This window comes from Hippoglossus stenolepis, chromosome 6 (genome assembly GCF_022539355.2).
Source record: "Hippoglossus stenolepis isolate QCI-W04-F060 chromosome 6, HSTE1.2, whole genome shotgun sequence".
Lineage (NCBI taxonomy): Eukaryota > Metazoa > Chordata > Actinopteri > Pleuronectiformes > Pleuronectidae > Hippoglossus > Hippoglossus stenolepis.
In genome coordinates, this window is record NC_061488.1 from 26,886,435 (window position 1) to 26,908,919 (window position 22,485).

The window sequence follows — 22,485 nt, forward strand, 5'->3', positions numbered from 1 at the left end:
GATTATGGACAGAAAGCCCTCAGACTCATCTAATTTTTCACAAGGATTTTACAAATATTGTGATATTTTTACACTTCCTCATCAAAGCTATAGTATCACAGTACAAGAGGACTTCTTCTTGACTAACAATGCTCATATTTATGCTGTCATACTGTTCTCACTGTGGCCCATCAAACATTTGTGGGGAAAACTAAGGTTGCTGACAGGCAGACTATTTAACTTCTCATGGCAAACCTTGATATATGCAATAAATTTAGATAAATGATTTGAAAACTTAACTAAACATAGAATAAACACATTTTATTGTTGATGTCTTTTAAATATGAAAAGTTACTTGTGGGTCCATATGTCTTTGTTTTTACAATGTTTGTCTGTAAAATGTCAGAATGAAAACAAAAACAGATGTGAACTAAAACTAAAAGTCAACAATGGATCACATACTGTATTTTCATCTTAACAGTGGGTGTTAGTTGAATATCTGAAGTGTTCTACCCTCAGACCCTGGTAATATTTAATACTGCAGTTATGGAACTGTTAACAAACTGGTTGTATATGCTTTTTTTTAGCCTGTATACTTTCCGACCTGTATTGCTCTGATATTCTCCATCAGTTGGTCAGTTGTGGAAGCTCCCAGCAAGACTGAGTTCACCCCTTCATTCCTCAGGCACCAGGCTGTGGGAATTTTGAACACAGGTAGAAAAGGTGAAAGTAGTCCATCGCAGAACATGTGAAAGACAGTGTTCTGGAGAATGGATAGAATTTTGCAGTGACAACTCATCTTAATAAAGCCATTATGACAGTAACAGAAATGTAAGGTATTCCAGTTGAAAACAATACCAACTGTGCAGTAGGGTATGATGAACGCAAAACAAGATCAACATTTAACAGTTTTTTTTACCAATAGCCAGCTGGGGCAGAGTGCAGCCGAGTCGCTCAGCAACTGCCTGTAACTCTTTTAGTTTCACCTGCTGACGATGTCCCTCCTCACTCAGGATCTTGTCCTTCAGCCATTGATAACCCTGTTGCAGATAGCACAGCAGAGATCAGGCTTAAAAGCACAACAGGGAATTTGGTACAGGGCTCAAACAAGACTGCCACAAGATTTTCTTTTCTTTGTAGACTGTCTTTGTCACAAAAGAACTAGGAAAGCTGTGACTACTCAACAACTACTTTTGGAGACTCTGGAGACACATTGCCTTTATTTGCATGGTATAAAAGTTTGAAACTAGAAATTGGTTTAAACCAACTTGCTGTTTTGAATGACCCTTTAGTGTACTCATATTATGGTATCATATTTTTCTATAGAACAGTATACCATCAAATATAAACTAGAGGAGATTTTCCCTTGAGATTTCTGTGTTGCGTTCCACCCGCAGATTTATAGACCACTTTTCTCCTATAGTTCTGTCCAAGCTGACTTCACAGGTGTCTTCATCCAAACAATCAACTTGTCTATTAGGTTCTATTCCAACTACACTTTTTAAAGTTGTATCTTTATTTAACAGTTCTATATAAAATCAGATTAATATATCTTTACTAAGTAAGGGTTGCCTCAGATAATGTACTTTCTCATCCTGCTGGATTTGATTCTGTCACAGAGACTGGAACAAGGAATTAAAGGAACAGCACTAGGCCGGTTTTAAATCAGATTTATCTGATATATTACAATTAGTTAATGTTAACAATGACTCCTCCATGCACACAAACGTTAGTCATGGAGTTCCACAAGGTTCTGTACTGGGATAGATACTTTTCCCTTTATTTAGAGTGGTCATCAGGACTAGAAAAGTGTTAAAAATAAAAATAAAAATACAGACCATTTGGTTCCCAGAGTCTGTTAGAGTAGAATGGGAGCTGAATTCCAGCTCCCATTCCATAGTAGAGCCTTCAGCTCCCACTCTGGGTTCAGGAGACAGACACTATCTCTACATTTAAGGTTAAACTTAAAACGTTCCTTTTTGATTAGGCTTATTGTTAGTGAGTCAGGTGAGTCCTGAACCATCCCTTAGGTATGCTGCTATAGGCGTAGACTGCTGGGGGAACTCCCATCATGCACTAAGCACCTCTCTCTCTCCCTCTCTCTGTCTCTCTAACTCTGGCCCCCCATGTATTTTTATCACATTACTACATGTCACTAACTTGGTGTTTTCTCTCCTGCGCAGTTATTATCTATAAGTATCATTATTACTATTTAAATTACAACAACTAGTATGACAGAGCCCGTTGGCTGGTTCAACACTTAAGATATAACACTCCTGACCTTAAATGTTTCAGTAGAGATCTTCAGACATCCCATAAAGGAGTATGATATTCTCCTGTATATTACACACTTAATGTGTTGTACCTTGTTTCTCTTCTTCAGGAGACACAAATTATAATCAGAAAATGTATTTTATCATTTCACTTACCAACCGATCTTTGTGAAATGGCCTAAGAAGTATTCAGATGGTACTTTCTGTAAGTACACACTTAAAATGAGTAAAGTAGTATCTTCCTAAACCCTAATTAGTTCAATACAAAATTGCTCCAGTGAAAACACAGTATGTGGACTATCCAGAGTAACAAGGAGATTTTGTGGACTGTGAGGTGGAAAACATTTTCACACCTAAACAAATAACACAACAGGCCCTTTATTATTATTATTATTATTATAATATTATTACTACTACTGGGATGTTTGCCTTGATGTGTATTTGAGTATGTTCAACACAGGAAGAGAATGAAGCTGAGGTTCACTCAGGTGAAACAGAGACAGGATAAATGCCACATTATGACAGAGGCAGTGAAAAAGTGTGTTACCTTAAGCGAGGCACGTGAACAAGGGGGGATCCCATGCTTATACTTCCCTGAGACGATCCCACAAGCAAGTGGAGACCATGTCATAGCGCCGATGCCTGCACATACACAAAACTTGTAATAGTAAACTTTATTTATAAAAAACACAAAGTGCTTCACTATAAGAAAGATAACAAATCAATACAATACACAGTTAAACATTAGAAATAAACATACAGCTTGGATGAAACCAGGAAATTCCTTCTGGTAGAAGGGCATTTTCAGAGGTGATTTAAAAGATGATACTGACTCAGACCAAAATTCCTCAGGCAATGTAGTTCCAAAACTCCAGGGCCCTGACTGCAAAGACTCTGCCCCCTTTAGTTTCTAACTTGGTCTCTGGAACAGTGAGAAGGCCTGGGATAAAAAAGGTGTGAAATACTAATAATCAGGAACCAAGTCATGAAGATCCTTGAAGGTGATTAACAAAAGTACAGAGATCACATCTCTGTACTTTCCCCTCATAAAAAGTCTGCAGAATGTGAGAAGCCGATGTGACAACACAGCAGGAGATCCTCGGCGGGATTTATTGTAAGCGAGAAGGTGTGTCTGTGATGTTTCTAACACACGACAGAAGCAAAAAGAAAAAAGAAAAACTGAAAGAAAACAAATATCTCTGCTTATGAAAAGTGGACCCATGTAGAAGACACAGACGAAGATGCCAAGTCAGTTTTTACTGACGCCGGTATCGAAGAGCTGTACACAAAAAAACATCCTCCTAGCTGCTTAAAGTCCGGACCCAATCCTCCGGACATCCACCAGAGGTCATGTCTGAAAACAGCTTAGGTTACAGTTATAAGTCGAGCACCAAGCAGAACTCTGAACAGTCTGTAGTCATTTCAAGGTTTTTATGGTAAAGGCACAAAAATAGACTATTTGCAGTAATCGCAGATAAAAGCATGACAAACGTTCTGCATCTCTACAATTTAGAATGGGTCTTATTTTTTTTACAATATTTTGAGGTGATAATAATAGGACACGCTTTGTGACATGTTGCTCAAAACTCAAATGGCTACTGAGGAGGACACAAAAAGTCCCTGCAAAAGGCTTTATGTAATGTGACAGACAAACCAGTATGTGGCAGTATTTGTCTGGGGATGTGCTGAGGCCCATTAACAGTTTTATTAGATTAGACATGTTGGAGGAAATTAACAGATATCCAGCTTCTTAAATCAGACAGGCAATCTTATAAAGAACATCCAACATGGAATGGCAGCCCATCAATTCAATTTGCCCACACTCCTGGTCTCTTATTTTTTAGCATTGAATTTTTTCAGTTTTTATGCATTTTTTCATGTAATTTTATTAGCTTTTCTTTTAAATGTAATTTTAACATCTATATTCTATGTAAAGCACCTTGAGCTGGATTTCGTGTATGAAAGGTGCAATAAAAACAATGTATGTTTATTATTATTATTGATAATAATAATAATAATAATAATAAATATTTTGAGCTTCACATACTGATGAGGAGTGAGTTGTTCATTATTGTAACTATAACAATACATTTCCTCACAGACCATGGCAGCTGCTTACCTATCTTGTGGTAGAGTTCAGGAAGTTGAATTTCAACCTTCTCCCTCTGGAACATGTGATACTCTGCCTGTTCGCAAATGGGTGGGATCTGATTGAATTGTCTTGCCACAGAGTACGCCTCCTACAGCAAGCACAGGGAACAATTACTCCATACAGTTCCTCTACGTTCAAAATTTTTTAACCTCATCGAAAATGGACCAATGAAAAACCCACCCAAACCCAAGGTTCACCAACACCAGTCTCTAAAAGATCAAAGGGTAATATGAGATTTAAAACGCGGTGGACCCGAACATAAGCACTGGCATCACTACATACTTTGCACATTGTACCAATTCAGATAGTGAATCTCGAAGAAAACATGGACATCTGATGCTGATATAATCTTGTACAACATGTTGTGATATAGGTTTGAACTCACCATGATCTCCATAGACGTCCATCTTGATGTACCCCAGTACATGGCCATCCCGTGGTTAATCACATGGGTCATTGCCCTCACCGTCTCTACCAAAACAACCCAAATTAGCTGAGTCATTTAATTGGTGACATTATCAGTGAGTTTGAAATAAATGGGGGGTTAGGGTTGGGAGTATTGAGAAGACTATGAATATTAAATGGTTAATAATTCTCTGTATTTATATAGCACAGTCTTGATGACCACTCTAAGTGCTTTACAGTACAGTTTATTGCCATTCACCCATTCACTCACACACATAGTGCATCTATGTGCAGCAATGTTTTTCTATGAGGGGCAATACGGGGTTCATCAATTAAATCAAATTTGATTAAACAGAGTCAGAGTAATTAGCTCTGAAGAGGATTTTGGTTTGGTTTTCAGCTAGATGCCAAGTCTGTGGAATATTTATTTAATACAAACAGATCAGATAAACCAAAACTCAATAGAAGATAATCATTTTTTCCCCTGACACTCTCATGTTCTGCCATTTGCCTGAATAGACACAGAGACATTTCTTGGATTTGAAATAATGGATCTAAAAGTGTGTATTTTTGGTGTTATTTCTTTGGTTGAAAGACAAAATGCTAAGTTATACTGTATACCACCTGCTAGGCAGACTTTCATGTGACTATGATGGGACACCAGTATATGTGTATTTAATTTGATTATGTGTACTTTGGTTTCCTGATATATCTTGTTTTGTTGTCTCAAAAACAAAAGAACGTGAACAAAATACAGATTATGTGAAACCATTTTGTAATTAAACTTGATTGGCTGTTTTATTTCACTTCACCACCAAGGTGCACCTGCTAGAAGAGGGAAAATTGACAAATACCAAATTTAATGGTAAAAAACATTATTGTTCCATTCAGATTTGAGCTAATGTTGCAGCCAGATTTTTATAACATCAGCTATTGACACATACATGTGGGTTTTTGTCAAAGTGTTCTTGGGCAAATTGCCCCCAATGCAATTTGGTGCATAGATGCACTGTATGAATGTGTATGTGAATGGGTGAATAGCAAAACTGTTCTTTAATGGCTTTGAGTGGTCATTATGACTTCAAAAGCACTATTTAAATACAGACCATTTACTTTAACCGGATGGGACATTTTATGTACTAAATTTGGCAGTTCAGGCGAACGTTAAGGAACACTTAGGCCTGGTGCACACTAGACGGTTTTCAACTCTTAACTGAATTTAAAAACATGGGAAACCACAGACATTATGAAAGATTTAATCAATTTTTAATCTTACAGAATGCAAACACTAGACGATTTGGCCAGAACACAAGACACACACTTGTCGTTTGTAGGGAACAATTTCACAGTGGCAATTACAGAGACTTGAGATCTCATGGAAACTTGTGTGATCACACGTGACTTCAGAAGAAAAACAAACATGGAGGATTGACGTTGTCAGCTTGCAGCTTGCTTGTTATTCTATTTTACAATGTAAAACAAAAAAAAAACTACGGATGAAATCGTCGCTGAGAAGGCAGAATTGGCATATGGATTTCGCAGAGGTGAGTTGGAAATGTATTTTTGTTTTTAGACACAGCTAGCCGATTATCGTAAAAATCCAACATGTTGGATATTTACGATTTGAGATCGGGGAAACTCTGATTATCATGTAAACCTCTCACACTTAAGGATTATTTGGCCAGATTATCTGCACCGACTGGCTTCTGATCGAGAACACCCTTGAGATTGTCAGAAGGGGCGAATCCAGTCAAAGATCAGCCCCATTATCCTCTATTGTGCACCAGCCCTACAGAACCATCCACAGTAATCCACAGTTTCATCATAGACTAAACCAGTATTTCAAAAGAATGTAAAAGAGGCGAGATAAACTTGGGTTAATAAATCTCAGTAATTTCAGCACCATAGAAAGCAAAGACACAAGACTGGAAGAGAAAATCACCCACCTTCTATAGGTGTGTTAGGATCTGGTCGATTGGCAAAGATCACATCTATGTACTCCAATTGAAGTCTCTCTAGCGATGCTCTTAGACCTGTTTCATGAAGATATGTATGTACAATATATAAACATTCTGATGTTATGTAGTCTTTTGGGTTACATGCAGCTAAAAACAACTAGATCTTGCTTGTTTGTTGTAATGACAAAATGAAGGTGTGATGATTCTGTGTTTTAGTTCTTGTTGGTTTTTGTGTGTTCTCTCTCTCTCTCTCTCTCTCTCTCTCTCTCTCTCTCTCTCTCTCTCTCCCCTTTCTGTTCTTTCTCCTGCAGGGCATGTGTGTGGCAGGGGGCGTGGCTGGCTTCTCCTGCAGCAGACAAGGCACACCTGCTTCCACTCAGCTCATCAACCTGTCCATAAAGCCTGGTCTTCACACTGTTCCTTGTGAATTTTCTGTGGTTTTCTGTTTTCTTGAAGAAGCTCACCAGTGTTTGTTCTCAGTGTACTCAGGTAATCCTGTGTGCCTTGCTGTTCGCCTACATTGTGTCTACAGTGCAGAGTTTTTCTTCCATGTGTTCAGCACGCGTGCCGTCCCTGGGATTCTAGCAGCCAGCCTGCTCTCTGCCTCCACTGCCTGCTCTTTGTTGCTTTTTGTTGAGCAATAAACTCTTTATTTATCTACTCACCTGTATCAGTCTCTGCTTTGGGGTCCGAACAAAATCAAGACTTAACAGAAGGTTTAACATTTATTCACAATGGCAAAAATCTTACCTTCAATAATGTGTTTTCTGGACAAACCTCTCTCCATTTCTGCTCTGAAAAAAAAAATTGAGATTGAGTGAACTTCATTATGTGCAGAAATAAAAAAAGTCCTTAATCTGAAAGCTCTGTGTCGAGCTCCTCTTATGTTACAGAGTGGTTTGGTTCTTACCAGGACGTAAAAGCTGAAATTCAAAATTTCAGACTAATTTTCATGTTTTGATCTTGAACCACACCAACAAAGGAATTTGAGTTACTGTTGCAATTACTTCGAGGGGACTATAGTTACAAGTTACAGAAAGTAAAACCCTATCCTCACTCAAGTGTTGTGCCATAATGCATCAAACGTGATACCATGAAATGGTGTGCCTTTCGGCATTCAATAAATTTGGTTATCAAAATAAAAATATTAAATATTAATATGTTATTATTAATATTAAATAATAACTTTAATTGATTAAAGTTACCTCGGGGCACCACCCTTCAAAGGAAGGGAAAAGATAGCCAATTTATTGATTAAGTCTCATAAAGGTTCTAACTACAAATTTGGAACTCTGATTAACAATTAAATTAATAACTATAACCAAAATTACCATATAGATAGTTAGCTAAGTTGAAGGATATGGAGTTCTTGACAGTGTAGAGGTTGGCAAAATTCACTTATGCAACATTAATGAAAAAACATTTGTGAAAGAAAAACATTTATTATGAATATAATAAAGTATAAAAACACAAATTACTAACGGTCTAATTGATAAACAAAGATAGGTATGTGTGTGTGTCTGTGTGAGTCAGCGTGCTTTCAAAATGGCGGCTGGCCAATTGAATATAACACCCTCCCCCCCTATTGGAATGTTTACGACCTGTAGAGATAATGAGGTGAAGAGTTATGCGTGTGTCTGTGTGTGTGCCAAATTAGAGAAGGTTGCTACTTGTATGCAAGGAAGGACTGAAGAGCATAACTAGCATTAACTTTCTCAACAACTTGTAACCACAATATCACAACACAAATCAAACATCATACAGAATCGAATAAACAGTCTTGCTTAGCCTAGTATAATTATTAAGCCCAGTTGTGTTACCCGTCCATGGAAAGGGGAAAAAGGAAGTTGCTGTGCAGTTCGAAGTTCTGTGAAGTCTTCTGGCTGGTTGTGGCTCTTGCCTTGGTGATTCTGTTGAGCGGTGTAGCTCAGTTGCTGGTTGAAGTTTTCCTGCAGGACATCGCATCGCTGCTAGGACGTTGGTAGAGCTTGGAGTGCGAAGAGGTTTCCTTGGTGAGATGAGCTGGAAGCTGCACCTTGGTGCTCCTCTCGAAGAGTTGGATGGGAAGAGAAGATGTGAGCTGGAGAAGAGGCTCGACAGCCTTCCCTCCTGTAGAAGGATTGTAGGAAGAGGGCAGAAGAGGGGGAGAACAGGCCTTATATTGACCCGGTGACCTCACAGGTCATGGGTCCAGAGTGACCAATGGGAGTTGAAACCTGTGTCCCTGGGGGGGTTTTCACACCTCTGTGTGAAGTTGATGCCCTCTGGGAGACTGAGTTCCTTGCTCTGGTTTTTGATGGCCCCTGGGAGACTGAGTCCTGGAGGGACATGCTGCTTCAGGCTTTGACGGCACATGTAGGCCGAAGTGTGGTTTCACAAAAAAACCATGGCCCAACACAAGCAAAGAGCCATAATGGAGGTGAAGCCCTGTGAATAGGAAGTGTGGCTTCCACCATGGAAGTCCCATTAGCTGCTGTAGTGAGCCTGCTCATAGGACCTAGTGCATGGTGACCCCATGTAGCTCCTACTGTTACAGTCACCTAACCAGAGTGGCTTTATGGTTTCCCCAGATGAATGGTAAAGTAAATTAAAAAGCTCCCATACCAAGTCATTACTACTAGTTAAATTATACCTGACAGAATTTGTTGTGTTGGAGACATGACAGGGTGCCTTTCGAGAGAGAGAGAGAGAGAGAGAGATAGAAGGAGAAAAAAAGATAATACATACTTTCCTCCCCAGAATATTTTGGTGGTGATGACCAAACTGGAACGCCTGTATGTGACAACATAGATATACACAGAAATCAAATTGTTGGAGTTTTCAGACTCACACCTTGAAACATCTATCAGCAACAAAAAACTTATTATATTATCAAGCACATTGCTTAATCCAGCAGAAAAAAATAAAATCTAATAGAAGATTCAACATTGCCTCATTTTATTTCTGTTGACAAATACATACCATGTATATTAAAGCGAACAACCTATATCAAAACACAAACTAGTGAAAATCTTAGCTTTAGGCAAGAACACAGTTGAATTGTTCTTTATACTTTAGGACGAGAGGCTGACTCATGGTCTCCTAACCTGATTTATAATTTTCACATACAGTCACCCTAAAACATCCCAGTTTGCCTTTTGGCAATGGTTTTTAAGTCTATACCTTATTTATATGTGGCATTAAAATGGGTCTCAAATCCAGATCGTATCTAGATCTGATTTTAACTCGATAACGTTTACACCTGGTGTTAATATATGCCTCTAGTTTCCACACTTACATCTGATCGCTCTGTCCAGTTCAAGTTACAGACCCTTCTCATCTGTGCTTAAAAATATATATTAAAAAAAACAAAAACAACAAAAAGACAGAAGAGGAATATAAAAAAATGTGACCATTCATCCATCCATGCTTCTTGAAGTATTTAAGAATGCAGTTAATAATGATAGGAGGACAGTGATGAGGATCTTGACAGATGAAGACTGAGACAGAAACTTGTGCTCAGACTCTGTAAGTACTGTATTTGGTCCACTACACCTAACCCACAACTCTTTATGACCAATCTGCAAACCAGTTTTCACTTTTCGCTTCTGCCTCTTTACTTCTTCTAGTAGATCTTTACCTAAGTGATCTCTCAGTCACTTGTTTGTCTGCTTTGCATATATATATATATATATATATAAATGTGACAGTCTGACAGCACTTGACGGTGCAGATGACAAATGTAATAAATATTATTTAAGTATAAAAAGTCACGTCAATATTATCATATTACATCACAGATCAAATAATAGATTACAAGTGTACAAAAACAAGACACAATCTGAAAAGTCTACCTCCATCCTTTCTTCTTTATGATATTTCCCAAGACAACCTCAGCCCTGGGAAAGGAGATTAGCAGAGAGAGAGAGAGAGAGAGAAAAATGAGCAGTTTAATTAAACTCAACAAAATTCTTCATCATCCAACTGATTTCACATAATACACAAAGGCCAGGCCTTGGAGGCAGAGGGGCTACATAGGTTCGTCCACAAGATGAAAGACGGTGGAGATCAAACGATCAACTGATTCCACGACAGCTTGGGTGTTTTATTGGTAAACCAGACGGAGAAGCAAGCTGGTATGTCCATGGGTCCATATTGTCCATGCACCGTGATAGCAGGGGGCTTATTTCCTTTACATATAACATATGTAGCTGAGTAAGGAGATAGTCTCATAGATAAATCTCTTTGCAAGCACAGGATAAATCCAGAGATTCTGACCAGATTTGGCATAATTTTTTAAATGGAAGTGTTGCATGAATCTACAACCCTTCACTGTTTGAATGATTTCCTGTCTTGAACAGCATTGATCAGCTGATTATGGGCGTTTCTAAATGGCCAATCAGATTCTGCCACAGTCTCTTCCAGCCAATAATGCGACTGCTGTCAAACTTTAAACACCTTCTCATCTCTTCCACAGTCAGCCGTCATTCAGCGACGCACATAAGGCAATCTTTTTCTCATCTTTCTTATTTTCACATTGTTTTTCATCTCGATGTCGGACTCTCACAATGATTATCCCTAAGAGGTTCGGACCCAGATTCCAGGGGAGATCGCTTCAATCCTTCTGGTGGTCAATGCAGGAGCCTTTGGCGAGCGAACATGACGAATTTCCCACAGACGAGGCTGATTTCCTCATCGATCAGCTTCCACATCGTGGCATTGTGCCAGCTTCACACCGGTTCCTTCTTGGCTCCGTGAGCCAGCAGTTTATTTAGCTCGCATGGTCTTCGGACCCCATTCAGTCTTTGCGACGTATGTGTTGCACATGGTATTTTACTTTCGGAGGACCCTAAGGACCTTAATTTATTTTCGTCAAACTGACTTAATTTCTGTTGCGGTTGCTGTACCATTTTATAATTTCTGTTGGCATTTTTATATTATTTGGAGATTGGTCCTTGCTGACCTTTTACTTTTTTCTACATTTGGCCCCCCATCCAACATGCATTTTATTTTACTTTCGGTCTTAAGGACCTTAATTTATGTTCGTCAAACTGACTTAATTTCTGTTGCTTGTACCATTTTTATAATTTCTGTTAGCATTTTATATTATTTGGTCTTGGACCTTAATTTTCATTCGGTCGAATGACCTTTTATTTTAGTTTGGTCTTTGCTGACCTTTTGTTGTGTTCTACATTTTAGAACATATATCACCTATTCTGTTTGCAAACACCTTTATATGGTTCTCTGCTCACCTCAGTTTCTTCAATTATGATCTCTACTTCATTTGGTTTCCCAAACCTTTATCCCGTATGTCTTCTTTATCCCTTGGCCTGCAGCTGCTTTCTAACAAGAGCCATATCACTGCAATACATTTATCTGATAAATACGTATATTCGCTAAAGGTTCTAATCATCGTCTATTCGTACTAAGGTATTATTCATTCTGTCATAACCTAGAATACTACATTTACAAGGTAAGAATCATTAATCAATTTCACTTCTCTGTCAAAGTCATCCACCATCTTTACTTTCTTCCCCTTTTCTCTTTTTTGGGGGGGAATTCATGTACTACATGCTCCACCACCTCTTAATCCTGATGACATCACATAGCCAAAGACTATAGCATTCACATCACTTCTTGTGGGCATATCAATAAATGTTAAAACGTTGAATCAAAGTCTTTCCTGATTGAAGTATCTTTATAACTGTTGTTTCTTGTTGAGGGTTAAGGACAGATGATGTCACACCTTGTTAAGTCCTATGAGACTAATTGTAATTTTTGAATATGAGCTATACAAATAAAATTTGATTGATTGATACTGAAGCTAAACTGAGGATGTGCAATAATTATTATTCTTTAGCATTTTTAGCTGTTTGTATAAAGCATCATGTGCTCTACTACCATCATCTTGAGTGGAGTGGGGTTCATGCATTAAAACTAAGACAGATAATGTAGCCTAAAGAAAAGTTATTAGGTTAAATGGAGTCATACTTACTTTCCAGCATTGTACACTTCAGCTGTGTCAAACAGATTGATTCCATTCTCATATGCCAAAGTCATCAGTTCCTCTGCCACCTTCAACAGCAAATATGACATGATAAAGAAGAGCAATCAAACTATTGTATTTTCTCTCCCTCTGACACCCACTTTCTCAGATTGTAAAGTTTTTAAGTCCCCAGATGCTTATTCCTTATTTTTGGTTATGCTTCCATTTTGCTCATATTCACAAGGTCAATCTTTTATTGAGTGAAACTTCTGTTTGAACTGCCATGAAATAAGCTACAGAATTTTCAATGATTAATGAATAAAATGTCTTTTAGATGTCTGAATTGATGACCATATCTCTTTGTCCTAATTGATTCATATGTGTGGTATAGGTCATTGATGAATTAACTTGAACTGAGCTGCTTCAGTACATATTCACAGATCTATGCACGCATTTGCAGATTTGTCAATAGATGTACAAATCTCAATACATTTGCAAATCTTATACAGATTTACAGATTAACAAATCTGATCATGCACAACTCCTAATAACTCCCAATAAACATATTGCTACAATATTGGCCCCATACACTTATATTTCATATTTATCTTAAGTTTGTATAATCACACATATACGGTTTTCCACAAATCTACACAATGTGCATATTTAGAATGTGATATTTTGCATTGGCCCACAAAAATTTGCAGAGGACTGAGTTTTGCTTGTACAAAAAGGGACATTACCCTGCCCTGCCTGCTCCCTCAGTCTCTCTACATCCACACGCACAGGCAACAGCAAAGGTCGGGGGTGTTTAGGAATACAATTATATACATGCTCAAAATTCAGCTGATTGTTAGTGGAGGCACAGCTGAAACAAAGAACTCAAATAGGTTTTCTGTGCATCCTCCAGCACTGTATGGATCCAGAGTTTCTCAGCTAAAGCAGTAAACATAAATTGGAAAAGAGGACACTGATCAATTCAAATCCCATAATAGTGAAAACAATCCAATATTTTGACAGCGTTTTCCTCAAAGTCTAAATGGACAAGGTCCAGTGTGTAAGGTTTAGGTGAAAGGGATCTATTAGCAGAAATTGAAAATAAAATAATCTGAGTGAGGTTTTCACTAGTGTGTAATTATCTCAATCATACGATTTATTGTTTTCTTTACCCTAGAATAGGTCCTTTGTATTTAAATACTTAAATACTATATTTAGCGGGTCCTCTCTACAGAGGCTGCCATGTTTTTTGCAAATAATTCTACTCTACTCACAAAGGCTTCCTCCACTGTGCGTCCACCCATATAGCATACAGATGTGAGCCACTTCAGGCAACAATGCAGCACTTCTGGTCTACTTGTGGCCCAAACTAAATAGATGTGAGCCTAAAGTTGCCCACTTACAAAATAGCAAATATGGTCCAAATATCCCAAAACAAATGTGGGTTCCTTTTGGCAAACCAGCAGCAATCTAGGAAAGGTATAATGACATGTGGTACTGCTATGGCTTACTTGTGTCCCAGATCTGGCAAACAGGAGCGGACCACCAAAGTGCCATCCTTCCATGCGGCATGTGGGCCGAATGTGGGATGTAGGCCAAATCAGGGCCTAAACTATATTGCTATATGTACTGGTCCACCATCACTGAGGCTGTTACAGTATCTGTACTATGTCTAAGCCGAGACATAAGCGAGGGGCTCACAGTAATAATTTACAGGTGCCTCCTACAAGGAACTTAATTTTATTACAACATGCAACTAGAACCTCTGTATGGACAGGACTGCTCATCTGATGGGACGGTAAAATTAAGAGACAGTCGCTAGTTATGTCTTTGGAAACATAGACATAAACTGGCTGCTGCCGGCAATACTGGCAGCAGCTATGACATCCTTCATTGTTATCTATAACAACAAGTACAGCTCAGTGTGATTTGTTTTGTGATTTGATTAGTAATTAATTTGATATCTGATCATTTTTTTAAATTAATTTTACTCCTTTTTCTTTTTTCTTTCCTTTTCTTTTAAATGTAATTGTACCATGTTCTTATGTCTTCTCTTCTTATTTTGAATAACATTTGAACTGTTTTTATTTTCATCTATATTGTATGTAAAGCACTTTGAGCTGCATTTCTTGTATGAAAGGTGCTATACAAATAAAATTTATAATAATCATCATTATTTTTATTTTTATTTTTATTTTTTATTTTTTGCATAAACTGAAAAACTGTAGAATGAGTAGAGTTAAGGTTAGAAGGATGATAACATACCAAAAGTCTTTGGCCTGGTTTTGTAGGAATTTAAGCAATGCTTTAAGCTAAATGCTAATGTCAGCAAGCTAACAGACTCACAGCCACAGTATCACCAAGCTACACTAAATAGCAGATTTATTTCTCACAAAATCCATCCTTTGTTTTTGTGGGAATGTAGTTATATAATTAATATTGCTTGTTATTGTATTTACAGCTTATAGTGATCACGTATGTCCCAGGCCAAATTAAGCACTATAAGTGGTTGATTACTATAACTGAATTGCATAGCTTCCATATGATAGTCCCAGAACTTGAGGTAACGGTGTCACACACACACACACACACACACACACACACACACACACACACACACACACACACACACACACACACACACAGTAAATTACAGTAATTATTAAATGACAGAGCCCCTAAAAACTGTAAAAAATAACTTTTTTAAGGCCCAAACATGTATGAAAAGACCCTTAAATGATCAATTTAACAGCATTTCTACAGGAATGATTTTGTCCCAAGCATTTGATCCATATAAACGGGTGATCACTATATCTGTAATCACTATAAGCGGTTTCCACTGTATTTAACTGTCTAAATACAGTGTCACTACTGTCACTACCGACTTTCTCAAGCAAAAATGTCTTGGACTCAGATTTGAGTGATGATTGAATGATTACTTATGATGTGAGAAAATCAAATAAAAACAAAAGAATCCTTGGCCTCTCGACTTGGAATGACTTGTTCTCCTTTCCAAGCCCCCATAATAAAACACTACAGCCCTTTTCAGATGGGAGAATTGGCTACGGACTCTTCCTACAGTTTGCCTTTCACAAATGCACAATGCAGCGGGAGGTTCTCTGCACAGGCACATTCACAACAGCATCATATCCTCCGCATTATTCAGGCAAGAGGTGGAGCGCTGTGGAGATCACGTGATTTTCTTTACAACACACAGCTCTTATCATTACAAGCTCTCTTGAAACATTTGTCAGTGTCTACTACGTGTATGGCATCGCCTTTTCACCTGGAGATATTTGTTTTTTAGTTTTTTTCATTTTTGCGCCTGCCACGTGTTAGAAATCAGGCAAGTTTCAAATTTCCCTTCAGAATCAAACACAAGTGGATAAATCTCATATCTGCCTTTTCCTATTCATTGCAACTCTGCCTCCTAACAATCAAAACACTTCCCTCCTCAGTAACGACACACACACATGGAATCCATGCACTCTACATGGTGAAACTGTTACATTTGTTACACCCTGTCAAACATAAACCATGATTATAAAACACTGTAGCGGTTAGGTGTATTCCCCTACCTCATTTGTTATCTGTCCTCCAAAGGTAACCCACGTGCCTGCACAAAATGAAATGATGACATTGTGTTTGTGTGTCTGGAGGACAGAAAATGTCAAATAAAATATTCGGCACAAAATGATATTGGATTGAATTACAACAAATCTGAGAATTGTCAGTTTGTAAATCAACATTTGAGAATGTGCACAGTAGAGATGCGCGGATCAGCTCTGACGTTATCTTAATCTGCATGTGACTCATTCACCCATCTCCCACCCAAAGGAATTATTTTCTATAACTAAGAGAATCTCAACAGTACGAATGGTAAATGGGGAAGACTGGGATCGAACTGCCTACCTGCTGGTTGGTTGACGACCGCTCTACGCCTTGATAATGCCCCTTGGCTGCGCTGAATAAGCACTTGCACTCATCCAATTGGCCTATTTCACCCACCCATACGCTTTTAATCTGAAATGTTAATTTTTATGACCCTATCCACCCGACCCGACAGTCTGCAGTGAGACACACCAGGGCTTATAAGAGCAGTGGGACAGACCAGTACATCTGAGAGCAGTGAGACAGACCAGAACATATGAGAGCAGTGAGACAGACCAGGGTGCACGAGAGCAGTGAGACAGACCAGGGTGGGCAGGAGAACGGGAGACAGACCAGGGAAACCAGGTGTGAGGCAGTGAGACAGACCGTCGGAGCAGTGAGACAGACCAGGTGCGAGAGCAGGACAACCAGGTGTACGAGAGCAGTGAGACAGACCAGGGTGTACGTGAGCAGTACAGCATAAATGAGACAGACCAGGTGCACGAGCAGGAGCACACCAGGTGCAGGCAGTGAGACAGACCAGGTGTACGAGAGCAGTGAGACAGACCAGGGTGTACGAGAGCAGTGAGACAGACCAGGGTGCACGAGAGCAGTGAGACAGACCAGGGTGCACGAGAGCAGTGAGACAGACCAGGGTGAACGAGAGCAGTGAGACAGACCAGGGTGCACGTGAGCAGTGAGACAGACCAGGGTGCACGAGAGCAGTGAGACAGACCAGGGTGCACGTGAGCAGTGAGACAGACCAGGGTGTGAGCTGAGACAGACCAGGTGCACGAAGCAGTGAGACAGACCAGGGTGCGAGCAGTGAGACAGACCAGTGCTATGCCGGGCAGTGAGACAGACCAGTGCTAAACGATGAAAGACGGACGAGAGCAGTGAGACAGACCAGTGCTAATGAGAGCAGTGAGACAAACCAGTGCTAATGAGAGCAGTGAGACAAACCAGTGCTAATGAGAGCAGTCAGACAAACCAGTGCTAATGAGAGCAGTCAGACAAACCAGTGCTAATGAGAGCAGTGAGACAGACCAGGGTGTACGAGAGTAGCAGGTCAAAACAAATTCCCAGGATAGATATGTTGATTACTTAGAGAGAATGATTTTTATTTTCAGTTATACTTGTGTATTTGGGTTTGTCAGCAGAAAAGTGTGCCATCTTAGGAAAGACCTTCTACTTGGAAAGTGTCTTTTTGTGTTGCCATGGTCTTAAGATATCTCAAAACAGCTGTGCAAAATCGAGAAAAGTAGAACACCCATAGTGTACACATAATAGCTCAAAAGTGATCACTTGCAGACTGAAGAGCATTAGAAATTAGACTCGTGACCTTGTCGATGCACTTGAATGTATATGCCACACTCACCTAATCCAAGACAGGACACCCTCAACCCAGATTTGCCCAGATTTCTGCAGACAAAAAAAGTCACAGACCAGTGAGCCCTGCAACAGCTAATTGAAGATTATATATCACATTATCAATATATTCTACTATAAATATCAGTCATGGGCATTGGCAGCCATATTACAATTTCTGCTGTTGGTTTTCACAGTAAATGGCTCTATTGCTTTGCCCACTGTCTCCTACTAAGCAGCTCAGCCAAGTGTAGTTAGATTAAATGAAAGAATCCGCCTCCTCCATACTCTTTGCAATACTCCTTGTTCACAGGGAATGTTACAGTTTTACATAGAGATTTACAAATTAGAGTAACGATGGCTGTTTAATTCCAGAGTGTCTCAGGAAACAGCCCAGTGCAGGGGGGCTGCTTGGCGGGGACCAGGTCTCATTGAATAGGTCCCCTGCAGATACAAAAAAACTGCATAGGTTTTTTGTAAGATCCAGATATGTCCCCCCTTATTCCTCCACACATATGGAATTGTGCATCTATTTGCAGCACTTTCTCTATCACACATCACACATCCATACACAGTCGCCAGGGGTAATTTGGGGTTCAGTATCTTGCCCAAGGAGACTTCTGCACAAGGAAGGGGGAAGACAGGGATCAAACCTTGTGGTTAGAGGCCACCACTCTACCTCATGAGCCACAGCCGCCCGTATGTACTGAGCATTTACACTGTTAACACAAAAGATTACACCATAACTCCACAGTACTTATGCTGTTCATTGGGGGCTGTTATCTAAAGTTTTACTTTCTAACAATTACAAGTGTTAAAGCTGTTCAGTTGTTAAGATGTGATGATATTGTTGATTATCAAGTAGTTTGAGACTGCTGAAATGTGACATGGATTTAAGAAGAAAAAAGAAAAAGAAACTAATACGTTTGTGACATAGACAGATAAACATTGTGTTTCACAGCAGAATAAACAGAGAAAATTATCTTTCACCTGAGTCTAAATGTTTATCTGTTGAATTTACGTCACAAACATAAATGGTTGCAACACTTTCTGTATGGGTTTCGAAATAAAAGCACTCCAGCTTTTCTGTTGACCGAATCCATTCTTCTGTTTTAAAAAAGGGGGATTTATTGTTAAATATTTGCAGAAGCAGAAGATGCATGACTTCGTACTGTATAGTATTTATTTGAGTACACAGGACTACTTTTATACAAGGAAATAGTTATATTAATGGCTATATTCAAGGCAAAGTCTATATGTAAAAACATTGTGCTGCAGTAGCAGCTCCTCTGCAGAACATATTGTTGAAGTGAAGCTAAATATTGTGTTTTGAACAGATGCTGTAAATATGAATTGATATTAATGTGAATATTGTGCATTGAATAGATAAAGTTGCATAACTGCCTTTCTTTGTGTATATTTATGCTTATACATTGAACCTTTAACAGAAATTACAAAAATAATAAATATGACCCTCATAAGTTTTTAAGTTTTTTTTAGAAGATATTGGAGTTGTAGATCCCGGCTTATGCTCAGAATTGAAAAGTGATGTTGGGCTCGAAAAGGTTGGTGACCACTGCTCTAGAGTAATTATTTAGAATGTTTTTGAATCCTGAATATGTGGCTGGGCTCTGCTGCATTTTATTAGACATGGTCTGCCTATTGCTTAAAAAAATTGGTTTAGCCCGAGCTGTGTCTTTTGCCCGGCCCACACTACGTGTGCAGCGGATATACTGCTTTCCCTTTATGCTGTTGTTTACACAGGGAGCATGTCTTCTGCAGGGCTACTATGCGAGGTTCAGGTATAACTACTGTATTTCCTTGAATAAAAGTTATGCCTCTATGCTTAAAGGGATAGTTGAAAAATGAAAATTCACTCATTATCTACTTACCACTATGCCGATGGAGGGGTGGTGTTTGAGTCGGCATTCATATTCGACTTGGAACGAGGTAATTTACACCATGTTTTAAGCCCAAAAGTCCACTGGAAGTGGCTAAGCACACAGACGTAGCAACCAGTTGGTGCGTTCGCAGCCCGTCAATGCACCTCGTCGGAAGATATCAGCGGACATTTAGGCTAAAAACATGGTGTAAATGTGAGATCCCATAGAGATTTTTTAATAAGGTGAATTGTTAAAATATAATCTTTACTATTATTTGTTGTGCTTTGCCAAAAATGAGGAAGACAGTGAGTACAGAGATGTGACATAGGACTCAGTAAACTGGGGCCAGTGGAACTGCTTCCAGATCCACACAGAGAAAACTAAAGAACTGTTGGAGGTCTTTTGGAGTGCAGGGGGCGCTACTGAAGACCTTCTATGGCTCTGTGGTGGCATCAGCCATTTTCTTTGGAGTGGTCTGCTTGGGTAGCAGCATCTTAACTGCTGACAGGAAGAGACTGGATAGACTCATTAGGAGGTCTAGCTTGGCCCGGGAATGCCCCCATGACCCAGTGGAGGTGGTAGGATAGAAAAGAATGATAAGCGATCATCTCCGATGGAGAACCAGCTCCAATTCCTGCAGGACACCATTACAGCACTGTGAAGCTCCTTCAGTGACACACTGGTTCACCCAGTGTCTGAGGAGAGGTATCACAGGTCGTTCCTTCCTGCTGCCCTTAGCCTAACCAGCTCTGCTCCCAGTAACCACACACACCTTATCTATCTCACTCAGGTATTCAACTGAATAAATTCAACCCTAACCCATGTGTGCAATACTATTTTACTTGTTTATATTTTGTTTACATTGTACATGTTTCTATAATTATCTCTATGTTTATTTATCTACTCTATGTATTTTTTACTTATTATAACTTTTACTGAGTTTGTATTTCACTATTCCCTTTTTGCTGCTTTCCCATAGTGGGACTAATATATTTATCTTATAATAATAATAACGATAAACTTATTTATAATGGATTTCTGGGACAGTCCTGCAAATAATGACTTAGAATAATCTAGATGGCTGGAGATAAAAGCATGAATAACAGTTTGTGCATCACTGAATGAGAGAAATTATCTAATTTTGGCAATACTCCTGATTTGACCAATAGCTGATTTAATGATATTGCTGAAATGTTTTTAGAAGTTCAGGTCCGAATCAAAGACTACACCCAGATTTCTGGCCTCATGGTTGAACTGAAGACCCATCTTATCTTATCTCATAACTGTTGTAGGGGCCTAAAGCTGATGCGCTTTGGGGCTGATGTTGCCGTATATATGGAAAGAGAGAAAACTCTCTGTTAATGTTGAACACATTTTTTTGGACTGCCTGTAGGCCAATCATGGAGGCCCCTTGTCTGGTAGCACCTACCTCACTGTATGGAGCAGCTTTTCATCAGATATGTTAACCTACTGTAAAAGTTTAGCTGCAGATTGAATGTTTCGGACCACATTAGCAATAGTGATAATGATATCATCACTAAACTGCGGTTTCCATATGAGCGTGTGAGCGTGTGTGTGTGTGCTTGTGCGCGTTTGTGTGGTTTACCTGTAAATCATGCCCGTAGAATAAGACATGCTGTCCCTGAGTGACACATGGTTCATCCTGAGGAAATCTTCCAGGTTTTTGAGCTGAGCAGCTGCACGAACCTCTTTTAGCCGCTGGAACTCAGCTAAGTGGTGACTGCGCTGCTGCCTTTCCTCCTGCTCCAGTGCTTGCTCTGACAAGAAACAGCTCAGGCCACTGTGCACGCTATCACTCATGGATGATAGAGACAGTATCTTGCCTCCAGACACGCCAATTCCACTGCTGATGCTACTGCTTCGACAAATCCCACTGCTGTCTCGACTCCCAGGATGCCCCCCTCCACTGCCCCCAGGCTTGGGCATCTACAAGGTTATGAGAAAACAAAATCTAGTGTCACAACCCGACAGTAATGTGACAGAGCAATTGACTATATTGTAAACACGCTGCTCTCAGTCCAATCATCCAGACAGTATTTACACTTTTCTCAACCCATCAAACTGTCATTTGCATCATGGCTTGTAACATAACCATAGCTGTCTGATGCTTTCTGCTCTGTCTGTGCAATCTGAATTATTGAACTACAAACACTAAGTAATTTATAGGTGACTGATGAATGTGTGTGCGGATGATAAGATGAACATGCACACATTCACATGATAATGACTTAATACTCACATAATCCGAGGGATGATTGATTCAATTCAATAAAATTGTATCTGTTTAGCGCCACATCCCAATCTACATTATCTCAAGGCACTTTACATAGACAGTCAAGACCTTATAATCTTTTTCTAGAGAAACCCAACAGTTCCCACAATGAGCAAGCACTTTGGTGACTGAGGAGAGATAAAACTCCCTTCATTGATAAATTCATGTTTTAAGGTAGAATGGACTATCTCAGAAATCTGGACTTTTTCAATTTTTCTACTTTTACACACTAAGTACTCAGTCACACATACGCAAATGTTTGAGTGGTGAACCTGCGCCTCCCATTCACTTCCAATCTGTGAGAGCGAGAAGGCAAATAAAATCTTTGCTTCTTGTGTGGCA

General features: G+C 39.3%; 1 protein-coding gene across 1 annotated transcript in view; it reads right to left on the reverse strand.

Moving 5' to 3' along the window:
- Nucleotides 1–22,485, reverse strand: part of LOC118110418 (voltage-gated potassium channel subunit beta-2) — a 29,795-nt gene that overhangs the window by 3,293 nt on the left and 4,017 nt on the right. Inside the window, exons 2-14 of the mRNA XM_035158127.2 lie at nt 21,457–21,797; nt 17,978–18,021; nt 16,308–16,345; nt 12,742–12,821; nt 10,601–10,645; nt 9,495–9,539; nt 7,518–7,561; nt 6,756–6,842; nt 4,790–4,875; nt 4,372–4,492; nt 2,800–2,894; nt 899–1,019; nt 584–672 (exon numbers count right to left, since the gene is read on the reverse strand). Of these exons, the coding sequence (XP_035014018.2) occupies nt 584–672; nt 899–1,019; nt 2,800–2,894; nt 4,372–4,492; nt 4,790–4,875; nt 6,756–6,842; nt 7,518–7,561; nt 9,495–9,539; nt 10,601–10,645; nt 12,742–12,821; nt 16,308–16,345; nt 17,978–18,021; nt 21,457–21,797 (1,236 nt within the window). The remainder of the gene's footprint in view (nt 1–583; nt 673–898; nt 1,020–2,799; nt 2,895–4,371; nt 4,493–4,789; nt 4,876–6,755; nt 6,843–7,517; nt 7,562–9,494; nt 9,540–10,600; nt 10,646–12,741; nt 12,822–16,307; nt 16,346–17,977; nt 18,022–21,456; nt 21,798–22,485) is intronic.